This window comes from Echinops telfairi, unplaced genomic scaffold (genome assembly GCF_000313985.2).
Source record: "Echinops telfairi isolate 266 unplaced genomic scaffold, ASM31398v2 ScPeMD7_5;HRSCAF=22, whole genome shotgun sequence".
NCBI lineage: Eukaryota > Metazoa > Chordata > Mammalia > Afrosoricida > Tenrecidae > Echinops > Echinops telfairi.
The window spans coordinates 40,821,418-40,836,167 of NW_022103901.1; the positions used below are offsets into that span (position 1 = coordinate 40,821,418).

Below are 14,750 nucleotides of genomic sequence, written 5' to 3' on the forward strand. Positions count from 1 at the left end.
ATAATCCATTACTCAAAGTTCTGAAATGTTTTGCAAGGTGAGAAATCGTAACTTCAAAGCATTCTACCTTCCTCCCCTCCTTCTGGCTAGATAAGTGCTTCTTCCTTCCCCCGGTCCATTTTGGCCACAGCTCACCACAACCTTTTAAGAGGCTTCTGTGTTCAGTTCTGACAGATAGCTTGCAAAGCCTCTCTGTGTTGTTGTTGTTTTTAACCTGAGGGAATAAATACAGAGAATCCTTTTTGACTCCTTGATATGAAATGATAACATTACGTGGAAAAGTACATACAGCCAACTCTGTCACCGTCAGAAGCCTGTCTGGGAAGAGGACCATGGACAGTGGTCAGCTGGCTCCCACATCAGAGATGGGGATCCACGATATTCCAGAAAAAAAGTCTGGTTTCCAGTCCTTTCTGAATGGAGCAAGGCCGGGGTGTCTAATTCAATCATTTTAGCATTGCTGAGGCATACACAAGGAGTCCTGTGTCACAGCAGGTTCAGCATTGGGCCACCAACCCTAAGATTGGTGGTTCAAACCCACCAGCTGCTTCATGGGAGGAGGAGGAGGAGGCTGACTGCTCCTGTAAAGGTTTGCAGCCTCAGAAACTCTCCATAGGGTTGGAATCGACTTGATGGCAGCGGGGTTTGTTTGGGAAGGGTCGCTGTGAGTGGCATTGGGGGTGCCCTGGGTGCCCAGGCTCTTCTCTCTGGTAGTGTGTGTGAGGACACAGCTTGGTCAGAGCCCCTTTCATTGTCATTCTCCATGTCAATGGCAAAGAGCTTGTTTTAAAGGCGGCGCATACCTGTGTGCTGCTGGCTGACCAGTAGGAGGTGCCCCTCTAGGACTAGGCTCCCATGGTGTGTGCTCTGCGGGCTAAGACAGGTAGCCACCACCCTGGAAAAACCAGTGAGTGTGAACATCGTTGTGACAAAGCAGAGCTGGCAGCTGCCTGGGCCTGCCTCCTGTGAGGGACAGTGGGCCCGTGGGGGGCTGCGGCCTGAGGTGGGTACGCTTCCTCTTCCCCGCTGTCCCCGTGTGACTGTGACTCTGCTCCATTCACCATTCACCATTCACCACCTTCCCTCGTGGGATGCCTGCCCTAAGGGTTGTTTTGTACAACGAGTCATCTGCAAAGCACAGTGTGTGTGCATGCGTGTGAGCGAATGGGGTGTGGGAGTGTGCCCGGGAGAGAGAACCCCAGAGCTACCATGATGGACAAGGGCGTGCAGACTCTGAGCTTTACTGAGTCAGCAACACCGCAGGGCGTCTTCCCTCTGACCCCTGTGACTGTCCTGTTTCCCAGCCGAGTCCCCTGAAGTCCTGAACAGAAGTTCTCTCCCTTCTTCCAGATTGGGGAGAAACAATAGAGTCAAACCTGGCAGGACCAGAAGTTAATCAGATTGTGGGGTTTTCCAAAAGAAGAAAGGAGAGTGGTGGAAGGAGGGAAATTGCTCCGTGCCACAAGCGGGAACCAACGTGGTATCTTGGTGGCGGGGAGAACCATGAAGCCCCTGGGCCTGCGAGCCGGGTCTGGGCCTCAGGGGCACTCAGCCTCTCTTTTGGGGCGTCAAAGGGAGAGTGGGCCTGCAGAAAGTGCTGTTTAGCAGTTTGTGCCACATCTGGTCATTGCTTCCCCGCACCGCCTCTTTAAATGGTGAAAAGGGAATGGAAGATCAATATATTTATGTTTTGCTATCCTCCCCCGCCCCGCCCCCTTCCAGGGCCTTCAATGGCTACAGCAGGTGCTGGCGCCTTGACCATCTGTGTGGATGGGTGGATGGCTGGGTCCTTGGGTGGGGGCAGGGCAGGCCCGGCTCTGCTGGTCTGGGCTCCTGGAGGTCACAGCCCAGCCAAAGGTGAGACAAAGGCGATGGAGGTCAGAGCTGAGCGAGAGGGTGAGGGTGAGAGCTTGGCAGGCGGCCGGCTTCAGGTCATGCCCATGGTGTGTAAACCATTGTTCCTGCCCCCACGCCCCCATGCAGATCCAGTCCCGAGATATTTATTGGAAACAGCTCACTTTGAGCCCGAGTCCCTTGAAAGGCTGTCAGTGGGGCCGGAAATTGCAGCCATGAGCCCTGTGGTTAGCATTCTCGGGCGAGGCCTTGAGCTTATTATTAGCCGCAGTTGATGTGTCTGCCCAGCCCAGCCCCTGCTCCCCAGTTCCTGGGAGGAGGATCCAGGGGCGGCAGTAGACGGCAAGCAGGCATTCACTTGTTTGCTAATTAATTGATTCATTCAGAAAGTCTCACGTGTAGCCTGCAGGCCAGGTGCTGTGCTGGGCCATGTGATAGCTAAGAAGAATGGGACACTGCTCCGTCCCAAGGGCCTCCGCAGAGGGGCTGGGGCTTTGGTGGCCAGACCCAAGGCGAGCACTTGTAACCCTAGGGACAAAAGTGTGCTGGAAGCTTCAGGGAAGAAGGGCAGTCTCTATCTTGTGGCTGGGCTGTGAGGACGCAGGAGTCATTTAAGTTGGGAACAGAGGGCAGGGCCGCCACCATGGTTGCAGGAGCTGGGAGCATGGAGTCAGGCAGCAAGGGAGTGTTCCGGGAGGGCCCACCCTTCCCTTGGGCCATGGCCTCTCCTCCCCTACCTTGGCAAGTCAGCTGGCTCTCCAGCAACGTTGTTTGCTTTGGTTTTCGGTGAAAATAGACAAAACCCACTTCCATTCCTGCCTTTGGCTATGTTGACCAGTGGCTGGCTCACCCTTCACACCATCAACCCCCTCGTTTCTCTCCATGGACGGAACCCGTCCATGTGGTCTTACCTAGGTAGTTTTCAAAAAGAGCGAAACAACCTTTATTTTGTTGAATTAAATTGTTTGTTAGACTAAGAGCAACTTCAGAATAGTTTCCATTCATGGTGTAAAGAGTAACTCAAGGCAGTGGTCTCAGGGGCTCCCTCCACCTCAGCGGGTCCAGGAAGTCACAGCGAACCATCTTTAGCTGTCATGTGGACGGTGGCTGGAGTCAGTAGACCAGCTGGGTCTCCCAGGCCCTGAGACACGAGGCTTGGGAGACTATGGGTGAGCTCGGGGCAGATGAAGACTGAGCTGGGGAGAGGGAAGCGGGGGTTCTCCACCAGGGGGAAGCCTTTGTACACATGGTCTATCAGTTGGGGTTCAGGAGAAATCATGGATGGAGCTTCAGAGGTCATAAGAATGGAGACTATGCCTGAAGACCTGGGTGAGTGCCAGTAAAGTGGGGACAGTGAAGGGGGGTGTCAGTAAATGGGGACCAGTGAAGGAGGACCAGTGAAAGGGGGGCCGGTGAAAGGAGACCAATGAAGGGGGACAGTGTAGGGGGGACAGTGAAGGAGGGTCAGTGAATGGGGATCAGTGAAGAGGGGGTCAGTAAATGGGGACCAGTGAAGTGGGGACAGTGAATGGGTACAGTGAAGGGGGGATAGTTAAAGGGGGCCAGTGAAGGTAGGAAGGAGATGCAATTTATGAGGTGGGGGGGCGGGGGGTACAGGCTATCATTGGGATAGGAAATTGCAGCCGTGAACCCTGTAGGGGCAGCCCAAGGAGACAAGACAGATGCTGCCATCCTGGAAAGAGGAAGCACCCCACAAGAGAGGGCAGCCCCAAAAGGTCTGAGGCAGTAGCTGTTCACCTGCTGTTTCCCTTCTGCTGATGCTGGAGCCCCACTGGTTGGCCCATGTGTCAGGCCAGCCTTGTACTCAGCCCAGAGCACTTGGGGGGCGGGGGGCGTGATGTGGGTGGACCATGTGAGCCCTGTTCCCGCTTGGGCTCTTCTATGAGGCCCGAGGTGGGCAGTGCCTGCTGCACTTTACTACCTGAAGGCACTGGGAGACGAGGTGCCGGTGTCTGCCTAGAGTTAAGAAGGGATCTATAGCTTAAATGTAGCCCTGACATCTGTGGAATGTCCACAGATACAGGATCAGTTCTCTGTGAGACCGGATGACCTTTGACAATACCTCACAGCTCCGTGCTGTTGAGTTGACTCCGACTCAGAGCAGCCGGGTGGAACCAGCCCTTTGAGCTCTGAGGCCGCCCCTCTGTGTGGAGCAGGTGGAGTCCTCTTCCTCGTGGGACCGCTGGACTTGCAGTTACCAGCCCAGGGCTTGCCCCCTAACCCCCCAGGACTCCTTGGTAAAGCAGAAGGTCTGTGAAGATGAGCGAGAGCCTCAGTGAGATGGACTGGCACGATGGGCGCCCCGTGCACTCGAGCACCATGCCCATGAAGACACGGTGGCACAGGCACTGTTCTGGTTGCGGTCACCTGCACGGGGGGCGGGGGGCGGCTGGACGGTTGTGCTTGGAGGGCAGTGCAGGCAACCTGTGGCTGTTTTCGGCCAGAAGGGCTTCCTAATAGCTTCCCCTCTGAGCTCTTCCGTGGGATTGGGGGTTCTCTGTGGCAAAGTCTGGTGGCAGTAGCTGGGCCCCCCAAGTCTGCTGGCCTGAGAAGCCCAGAGCAAAGCCGGTTTCTCAGCCTTCTCGAAGTGACAGATCTCTGGCTTGGGCTGATTTCCCCCATTGCCACTGTGATCTTGTTTGACGTTTCAGAAGATTCTATTATCTCGTGTGCTGCTCCAGGGCATAGACCACTTTCAAACATTCCTTTTATTGCTACCCACAGCTCTTGACAACGCACCCAGCTTTACCAGCCTGTGTTCAGGGGTGACTGCTCACTGCCACCTTTTGGCTGGAGCAGGATGAGTTGCCAAGGGCACCACCATCCGTTGGGTGGCTGCTCTGTACTGGGCACACACTGTGCTGAGCACTTAACTTAGAGTGGGTAATACATAACCCTTATGAGACCGCTTCTCTGAAGATCCCCTTTGAGAGAGAAGGAAGAGGATGCTCAGAGAGGGTAGGTAACCTGCCAAAGGCCACCAGCTGTGGAGCCAGGATTTGAACCTGGCAACCTGATTCCAGAGTATGGTCAGGGCCTTGACTGCTCCCTGGGGTTCGCTGCAGTGCATGTGCCAGGCTGAGGCCTTCGCAAAGGATGCTCTGCATCTCAGCGAGGAGGAAAGCCGCCCAAGCGTGCCAGCCTCTTTGTGACTGAGCCGTGGCTTGAGCTCTGATCTGCCTATTGTGGAGTGTGCTGCGGTAGCGTTCCACAGGTCCTGTCCCGACATTGTAGTGGAAGCTACTGGAATGCCATCTGACCGGGTCTTGTCCCCACACCATGCCTTATTCCTCTCCAGCCTTGGCCCTGCTAGGACAATGTCAGCAATTTTAGGCCCTAAAGAGGGTTGGAAGTTGGCTGACATCCTATAGGAAACTCTCCACCTCTTTTCCTGCCCTTGTAGCTTTGTTTCTAAAAGTTAAAGCAGGGTACGCTAGGGGTTGGTGTATAGCTAACCAGGTGCCATCAAGTTGATTTTGCCTCACGGCACCCCTGTGTGTATGATCACCAGGCCTTTCTTCTGAGGCACCTCCAAGCAAATCACACCTCCAACCTTTCAGTTAGCACCTGTGTCCATTTGTGTCACCCAGAGCCCTGGGTGTGCTGGTGCATGCGCTACATGACAGTGTTACCTGTGTTGATGCTCAGCCCTGCATACCTGCACTGCATACTATGGGGTAGCTCTGAGTACCTCGAGATGGAGGGGATGCCGTGCGTCTGTGGTCACACACCTGTCTGTGGGGTTCACTTCCATCAACCATGCTCCTTGAACCCAGTGACCAGCCAGACCCTGGGTCATGAAGGGCTGGAGGCACCTGTCCACCAAGTCCGAGTAGTTGAACTGGTGTCATTGGATTGAGGCAGGTGAATTTGCATCTTAAGGAAGGGGCATGCTCCGTGCAGGCTGTGAGCGCCTTAGGCAGGCAGTGTGCTGGACTGGAGGCTGCCCTACCATTGGGGCCAGTCCATGCCAGGCCATCACTGTGCTCAGGGAACCCTGAATGGCAGAGCTTAGGTTTATGGTTCCTGTGACGCCCCACCCCCAGGCATGGCCCCTCTGACTTTGTGCTCAGTGCAGCACTGTCTTGGTGCCCTCTTCCTGCGGATGTCCTTCTGCTAAGACCCCCCGCAAGTCTCCTCACTGACCTGGGACCTCCGCTCTCAGGAGACGCCCTGAGAAGAGGCACGGTTTCTTCAATTCGGAGGAGATTTCAGCTTCTTCCAGTCTTGGATGGTGATTCTAAAGAGCCTCTTCCTTTGCCTGCCTTCCCTCTCCCAGCGCCCAAGGAGATCCAGCTGCAGACAGGCCTGGGAGTGCCGGAGTCTCTGTTGGGCGCCTGCTGCAGGCCTCTGGAAGAGCCACCGAGATAGCATTTTGCCATCTACACTGGCGTACGAAGCCTGGTGCCCACCATGGCAGAGGTGTTATATTACTGGGGCATTTCCCCCTCGCTGCTATCCAGCCCCCCCACCCAGTTTATCATTGCTTTTAGCTGAAGTCCAAAATCGTAACTCTAGCATTGTGATGAGGGCCACTGAGTTGTCACTGTCTCCTGCTGCGCTCCATAAGGGGCTGTGTCTGATGGGACATCATCCGCCTCGTCTCACCTCGCCTCGGAAGGGGGCCTGGGCCAGCACCTCACTGGGTGAGAGGCTCAGAGAGGCTGGGACAGTAGTCGGAATCCTGAGCTAGGGCTTGCCTCCCTGGCCAGTTCAGAATTTAAAGTCCCACAGACTCTGTTTCCTGTGAGGGGCATGAGTATCATTTTCTTCCTTAAGAACTTTCAGGCCCGGGCCTTCCCTTAGGCCTAAGGAGCCCTGGTGCCACAAGGGGCTAAGCACTGGGCTGTTGGCCGCAAGGCTGGTGGTTGACCCTTGGCACTCTGCTGGAGAGAGGCGCGGCTGCCTGCTCCCGTGAGATGTAGTCTTGGAATCAACTCTATGGCCGAGAGTTTGGTGTGTTCGGTTCGGTGAGCCTGAAATGCTAGGGCTCTCGCCCCACGTATTTATCCACACATGCATCTAAATCTTGTTTACCAACATCTTTGTGCCGAGTGCTTGAGGGGGGCGGTGCTGCTGGAGGAGGGGTATAAACAAAATTAACAGACTAGTTAGGAAACCCCAGCAAGCCCCTGCCCTCTCCCTCTGACTCATGTCCCACATGTGCCAGTGTAGACCACAGGGTTCCTAATGGCTGTGCCCCTTCCGAGGATCACCGGCCCTTTCTCTCTGGGCACCTCCAGGTGGGTGTGAACTGCCAGCCTTTCAGGAGCAGCTGAGCATCAGACACCAGGAATGCAGCTGGGGGAAAGAACAGAGGGAAGGTTGGCTCATTAGCGGGTGCTCCAGGGGCACACATGCTTGGTTGGTGTGAGCTGGCAAGTGAACTCTGAGCTTCCTACCAGCCCCTTTGAAAGGGGAAACACACTTCACAGAGTTTTAGGGGAAAAGGAAACACAGGCACTCCAGGAGAACATGAACTGTCCCTGGTCCCCAGATCTGACCCAGTGACACTGGCCATGGTGTCAATGCATGCACAGCGACAGCAGTTACGGTCCATGCAGATTGCACGCTGGTGGTGGGTTGTCTCTGGCGAAAGCGTTGCTAAGGGTAATTCTTACAAGTCAGACTGTCAGATTGTCACCTGGGCTCGAACTCTGGCTGGCAGTGTAGCAACACCAGGTGTCTTGTTCCATTTGAGTATTTGTTGCTAATCTTTAGTCAAGTGTCACTCGAGCTGCTAGGTTGGCTGGGAATGGTTCGTTGTTCAAAACAGGCACAGTCCAGTAGCAGAGGCTCACATAGAACGGCCAATGCGTTTTTTCCATCGCGATCAGTCTATTTACCAAGGTGTGTACGTGTTCCTTTCATCCTTGCCTTTCCATTTGGTATGGTTGACGGAAGCGTGATCCACTGAGCCCTTGAGCTCCTTGGGCGAGGCTGTGTAGGGCTGCTTTTTGGAAGGACAATGGAGACATGCCTAGACAGGTCACATTGTCCAGACAGGCCAGACACCAGAGAAGAGGCGAGGGACGTGGGCCGGGGCTAATTTTGCCTTTTCTTTCTTCCTTAGATGAGCTGCGACAAGCCATCATGGCCATGGTGAATCGGAAAGACGAGCTGGAGGACGAGAACAGGTACCTTGATCTGCAGGCTTGAGAAGTGGCCTCTTTCTCTGATGTTCTGCCTCTGCGGTGGAGAGAACATATAGACGAAGGAAATCTTGCTTTGCTTGTGAATTGGTTATTGATGACTTTGTATTTTGGGCTGGGATGTCCTTGCTTGAGTGTCTGTGGGGAGAGGGGGTGTTCAGTGCATGGTTTAAGCCTAAGCAGGGAGTCCTGCAGTAACAGCATCTCTTAGAACAGACTGAGGGTTTGTTCAAGCAGTTCTCTGAGTGCACCTGTCTCCCTTACTACAGGCACCCAAATGTTTGCCTCCAAGTTTTGCCCAAATCAGGGATCCTATGAGGGCAAGAGGTTTTTGGAGACCTGTACCCCTCACTGTTTAACATGGCTGTGTATAAGCCTCGTCTCAACGAGATGGATCGACCCGTGGCTGCAACCATGGGCGGGCTCAGGCACAGGAAGAACTGGGAGGGGCACAGGACTGGGCAGTGCTGCGCTCTGTTGTGCGTAGGCTTGATATGGGTCAGAACCGACTCCACAGCACCTAACAGCCACCACCCTCTGGAGACATGGAAAGGAGAAAGGGTTTATAGGCCGTTTATTCTTTACTGAACCCAGTGCTACATTACTACCCAGAGGGAGGAGGCTGGGGTTGGTGTACGTGCACATATGTACCCGTGTGTGTTTTTAAAATTGGGAATGGTGGGGATTTACATATCAGGTCATCGTTTCTGCATTCTGTGTGTTTTCTCATAAGTGGGACTGAGACTCCTCCAGTAACGGCATGAAAGGGTCCATGGTGATAGTAAATCGTAATCTTTTTAAAACAAATCTCATTTGGGACCTTAATTGACAAGCTTCTCCTTTTCTTTATGGATACTTCTAAAAACAAACAAACCCACTTTTCTCAGAGGGAAGGTGGTGTGTCTGTGGGACCGGAAAAGGACGTGGCCCCTCCACTGGTCTCCGGAGCCACCGCTCTCAGCCTCCACTCTCGCAGATTGCTGGGAAGGGCTCTTCTTCCCATGGTCTTTACTTCCTGCCAAGATGGCTCATTCTTTTTGGGGGTGGGGGTCATGCATGCCCCATTTGCATTGCCCCACCCAATTATGTAAAGAACATTGGCCATTTCAGCATTCTTCACGTGTTCAGTTCAGTGACACACTTATGTTAATCTTGGTGACCAACCATCACCATGATCTGTTTCCAGATTTTTCCATGAAAAAGAACCCTTTTAAAAATAATCTGGAGGCAGGGTAATTTTCCGACTCAAATTTTCCGAAGCTTCCCACAAAGAGCCTGCAAACAATGCCGGGTTCTTTCCCTTGCTCCAGCTGGGGCTGTTGTTTTGGAGGAAGTTGTAGGTTTTGTCTTACTTTGTGGAGAACAAGAGCCACTGCTCGCTCATTTCTTCCCTTCCTAGAGAAGAATAGCAAAGCCTAACTTTTGTCCAGGTGGTGGAAGAGGAGGAGGAGGAGGAGGAGTGGGTTCATGGGCGGGTGGGGTGGGTGTGATGGGCTTTTCTCAAAGCGTTCAAGGAACACTAGGAGAGTTCAGTGAATCATGGGAAACCAGACACATTTGCTTTCACTCTGACCTCACGGGGAAGTGTCTTTGGGCTGTAGGTTGTGGACCTACCCATGCTAGCAGTGGTTTTCTAGAAACAACTGCGTTGTCGTTGTTAGGTCCGACTCATAGCCACACATAGCACAGCAGAACGAAACACTCACAATTGTCCCTATACTTCAGCCCATTGTTGCAGTCACTATATCAATCCACCTCCTTGAGGGTGTTCCTCTTTTTCCGCTGCCGCTCTACACAGGAACTGGTCTCTCCTGACAACACGTGTGACGTCTGTAAACTGAAGTTTCGCCATCCTTGCTTCTAAGGAGCACTCTGGCCATACTGCTCCTGAGACAGACTTGTTGGTCCTTTCGGCAGTCCATGGTACTTTCAGTATTCTTCTCCAGAAGCACAATTCAAATGCACAGGTCCAAACACAGAGCTTCCCTAGGCACAGTGATGTCCGCAGTCAGCAGAACCGTGCTTGTTGCACCTTGCGTAGTAATTTCGAACATGCCTGGAAGAGCTGCCGTCTCCTCCCATGTGAGCAAGGGAGGGCAGGCACACTCACCGGAGTATGAAGTGTGCAGACTCCTATTACTGGGTAAGCTGGAGATGCCAAGTGAAACCCAAGGCGGGGCGTGTGCTGGCAGTGATGCTGGACTTCTTCCCAAGGACCTGCGCCTGGCTCTGTGTCCAAGCCTTGGAGCATTCCTCCCATGGTGTTCCTCCCTTTGCAAATCTCCTACCCGATGTGCCTAGGACACAGTGCTCTCAGTTTAATGTGCTGCCCCTCTGAGTGGGCTTTCTTTAGAGGGTCTGACCTGGAGCTTAGCAACGTGGTGTTTTCTGTGATCTGCCAGGAGCCACATGCAATGCTCTGGAGCCATCCCGAGGCTCCTGGCCAGGGTTTGAGATCCCCTTAAGTCAGATCATGCCAGATCAACTTGGATGAGGGCTGGTGCAGCACCCTGTGGAAAATGAGTGCCTAGGGTCTTGATGGACTCAGTGACTCGCTGTGTTCTGCACCGGCAGTGTTTGACGGGTGGGCCTCCTCTTCTCAGATCACTGCGGAACCTGCTGGACGGTGAGATGGAGCACTCGGCTGCACTCCGGCAGGAGATGGACATGCTCAAGAGGAAAGTGGCCGAGCAGGAGGAGCGGCATACTGTGAAGATCCAGGCCTTAGCCAGGTAGGACCCGAGGGCCAGAGCTGGGGCACGGGAGGTGGGCCAGAACCACAGGCACACCTACCACCAGCTTCTTTGACGTCGATGGTGGCAAATGGACACAATGGAGTTACCATCTTGGAAACCCACAGGGGCAGTCCTACCCTGTGCTATAGGCTTGCTGTGAGTCGGCATCATCTTGGTGGCCATGGGGGGGCCACTTTTCAGGGACACTGGGAGACAGACATGCCCTGAGGCTGAGAGCAGGGAGTCCAGAGTTCAGTGGTGGCAAGCAGTGTGTGCACCTACCTGCTGCCAGGGGACATGAGCGCCATGACTGTGACAGTTATACATGCGGTCCCACATCACGTTCTGTTCTCCGAGCTGCTCTCACCGTTCTTCCTCTTCGTCAATGACAGCTCCAGAACTTCAGGGACCGTGGGTTTGTTATAAGCACAGCAACCAAAGCACTTGGTGGGTGTTTTCTCTGCCTTATTTCCTGCTGGATTAAGAAAATTTACGCTAGCAAGCCATGGTAAAAGAACTCAAAGCCAAACTCATTGCCACCCAGTCGATTCTGACTCCCAGCAATGCTGTTGGACAGAGTAGAGCTGCTCCTGTGTGTTTCCAAGAATGCGACTCTTTGCAGGAAATCCTTGTCTTTCTCCCATGGAGCTGCTGGTGGTTTCAAACTGCTGACCTTATGGTTAGCAGATCAACACATAAGCCTTAGGCCACCAGGGCTGTTATGTTCAAAGGAGGATTGTACAGGCTAATTATGGACTCTGTGGGACATCGTGGCCAACCTCCTGTGACAACATCTCAAATCCTAAGGATAGGTTCCTCGGGCCAGCTGTGGAATTGATGTTACACAGGCTCAGCAGGTTGGGGAGTGGTCTCATTCTGTTGACATCATCATTTCGTCTCTGGGAAGACCCAACCTTTCCTGAAACTGCTTTCCCTCCTACCTTTTCAGTCGTGTAAGCCACTACTTTCCTTTTGTTATTTCAGACACTCTGTGAGGGCTTCTCTCTCACTCCTCTGTAGAGTCCTGCCTAAGCAGGCTGCCTTGTCTGAGTCTTAAGGATTAAGGAGTGTCGTGTTTTCTCTGAGTGGAACTAAAACCGTCCCTTCCGTCAAAGTCTGTCAGGCCCATGAAAGGACTCGCACAGTGATTCGCTGAGGGCTGACAAGAAGCGTTCCTGAGGAGAACCCATGGGATGCCTTACAAAGCACTGCTCAAGACCTTTTCCTCCTGCGTGACTAGCCTCCTAGCCTTCATGTGCCATACTTCTCTCCTCCTGGGAGGCTCTGGTGCCTAGTTGTGTGACTGGGGCCAGCCTTGTAACCATCCTGAGCCTCTGGCTGTCTGCATGATATGACTTAGACGAGGACCTCCTTCCTGTTTCCAGGAAGTGAGCTCCTGCCCGGCGGTGTTGTGGTTCCTGCTGGACAGGGAGTGTGGTGTCTACCTTAGCTGGGGCAGCAGCACAGACGTGATCATGGTCCTGGCCCAGCCACTTAGCCTCAGAAACCTCAGCTTCCTCACCTGTGAAATGGGGATAACTGTGGTATGGATGCTGGGAGAGCCGGAACCACATGAGCTTGGGTCCACAACTGCCCCCCCTGACAGATGAGCAACAATCATTGGTGTTAGGTGCCATTGGACGGTCTCTGCCACGCCGTGGCCCCGTGCACCACAGAATGAAACACTGCGTGGTCCTGTGCCCTCCCTGCCACCGCTGCTGTGTCTGAGCTCATCATGGCAGCCACTGTGCCATCCCCCTGAGGGTCAGCCTCTGCTTTGCTGACCAGCTGTGTGCCTCGCCTAGGAACCGACAGGACAGGTCCAATCTGTCATGGGGTCCCTGTGAGTGGGATTCCACTTGATGCAAACAGCAGCGCTAATGGCCTGCGTCCACAGCAAGGACTTGGTGGCTGTGAGTGTCTTCTCCTTGGCTAGGGTGGTGAGGGGTGCTGAGGCGAGGCCAGAACCTCCTGGGCGCTCCTCCTTGTCCAGGCTCCCTATGAAATGGGCAATCCAGGCTCTTTGTACTTCACTTCACCTCCTCCTGCCTTTATTCCTACAGCCCTACGCATGTCAGAAGGCAATGCCTATCTCTATCAAGACAGAAATGGTTGGAGTTGAGGAGCCAGTGGGGCACTGGTTTGAATCTGAGTCTGTCTTGGGAGCTGAGGTAGCCTTCGGAACCAGTGACGTGGGTCTTTTTATTGCCACCTCCTGAGCTGAGGAACATGCTTTGGCAGGGAAAACCAATAGATTGATGGTAGCCACCTGACATTAGTGGTGGAGAATTCCAGATCGCATCTGGGCTCATCAGGGACAAGGGTTTATTGGTTAGCAGTGTCTGTCAGGACTGTGGGAAGAAGAGGTGGCCAGCAGGCTCAGAATTTGCTATCCCTCTGCTAGTGCTGAAAGGAGCCCTGGTGGAATAGTGTTGGGCTGCCATTCACAAGGCGAGGCTTTCTACTCCCGTAGGACTTACAGTCTTTACCTACAGGGGCAGCTCTGTTCTGCCCTGTGAGGTTTCCATGAGTCACAATTGACTTCTGCAGAGTGAGTTTTTGATGGCAGTATGGATGGAACTGATGGAAACAGATAAACTCTCAAGGAAAAGATGGCCCTTTTGTACAGAAAAGTGAGTGGGAGACTTTTTCCATTCTTCTAAGAAATCTACATTGTTCAGTTCTGTCTGGTAAGAGAAACATGCTTTGAGCTCATTATATAACCACAAAAGAAAATGCTGCTTTTAATATGGTGGTGGAACAATTTGGAGAGGGACATCAATAATGTTTGTACAACACAAAGAATATAATCAATGACACTGAATTATACATGTAGAAGCTGTTGAATTGGAGAATGTTTTGTTGTGCATATTTTTTCCAATATTAAAAAAATAACAATGAGTACAAAGAAGACGAAAATGTTTTAAAATTGATTGTGGTGGTGATTGTACAACTCTTCTTGATAGGATTGGACTATTGAATTGTATGATATGTGGATGAAGTACCAATAAAACTGTTAAAAACAACAAAATAAAATGTTGCTCAAAGGGTGACTAGAGACCCAGTTTGGGTCTATCTGCCCTTCAAAAATGAGCATTTGCATTGTTGTGTGTATTAAAAGCCTGTGTTTACGACTGAGCGTTAGGGGAGAAGAGCAGGGTTCTCTCACCAGAAGAGGAATTGCTCGAGTGGACATTGCATTGCCTTTCGAAGAGCCCTCCCCTGTATTGAGATGTCAGCCAGGACTTGCTTTGGCTCTGGTTGGTGGTGGGCATTAGACCTCTAATCCGGTTCAGAGAATTTGATATCCTTTCCACCTTTGGCTGAGGTAACTGAGGCTCCATCTAACTAGGAATCTGGTTGGATTTGGTGCAGGAAATGAGCACATGACTTCATTCTGTCCAAGGAAATGTGGTGGAAGGTGTGGAAGCACCAGAACTCTGAAGGCAGATAATCCCTTACCTCTGGCTAGTGGGGGTGACTGCTGCTTCTGAGCCATGTGCTGTGAGGGGCAAAGATTGGAATGGCTTTAGCCACCTGGCCCTCATGCACAGAAGCAGACTCAGGGCGGGCCTTATACTGACTGCATCTTAGAATGGAGAGGCAGGTGAGAAAACTGGATCTTCTGACTTCACAGGCTGTGGAATCCCCCACCCTTGAAGCACAGCGCTACCTTTTGACTCCCCAGTTATGTATTCTCTTTACTGTTGAAGCCAGTTTGAGTTGACTTTTCGGTGTCTTGATAGACCAAGAATGGATACAGAAGACTGTCTATCCCCTTAGGCCTGGCCAGGTGGGCCAGGCCCCTTGTGATAGGTCCACAGTAATCAGTGTTCATCTGCAGTGCTAGCTATCATTGGCAGTTATATGTCTGTATTGTCATTCATTTACTGCCTGGCTCCGCTTTTGAATTGTCAGCACAGTGAGGGCCACTCCCCCCTTTTTTGCACACCTGTTGCATTGCTTGCACCAGCCAGCAAGCTGGTCA

General features: G+C 52.8%; 1 protein-coding gene across 1 annotated transcript in view; it reads left to right on the plus strand.

Moving 5' to 3' along the window:
* The window catches only part of SNX29 (sorting nexin 29), a 464,053-nt gene that overhangs the window by 89,253 nt on the left and 360,050 nt on the right, over positions 1-14,750 (plus strand). The window contains exons 11-12 of the mRNA XM_004706258.4: positions 7,949-8,012; positions 10,631-10,759. Of these exons, the coding sequence (XP_004706315.2) occupies positions 7,949-8,012; positions 10,631-10,759 (193 nt within the window). The remainder of the gene's footprint in view (positions 1-7,948; positions 8,013-10,630; positions 10,760-14,750) is intronic.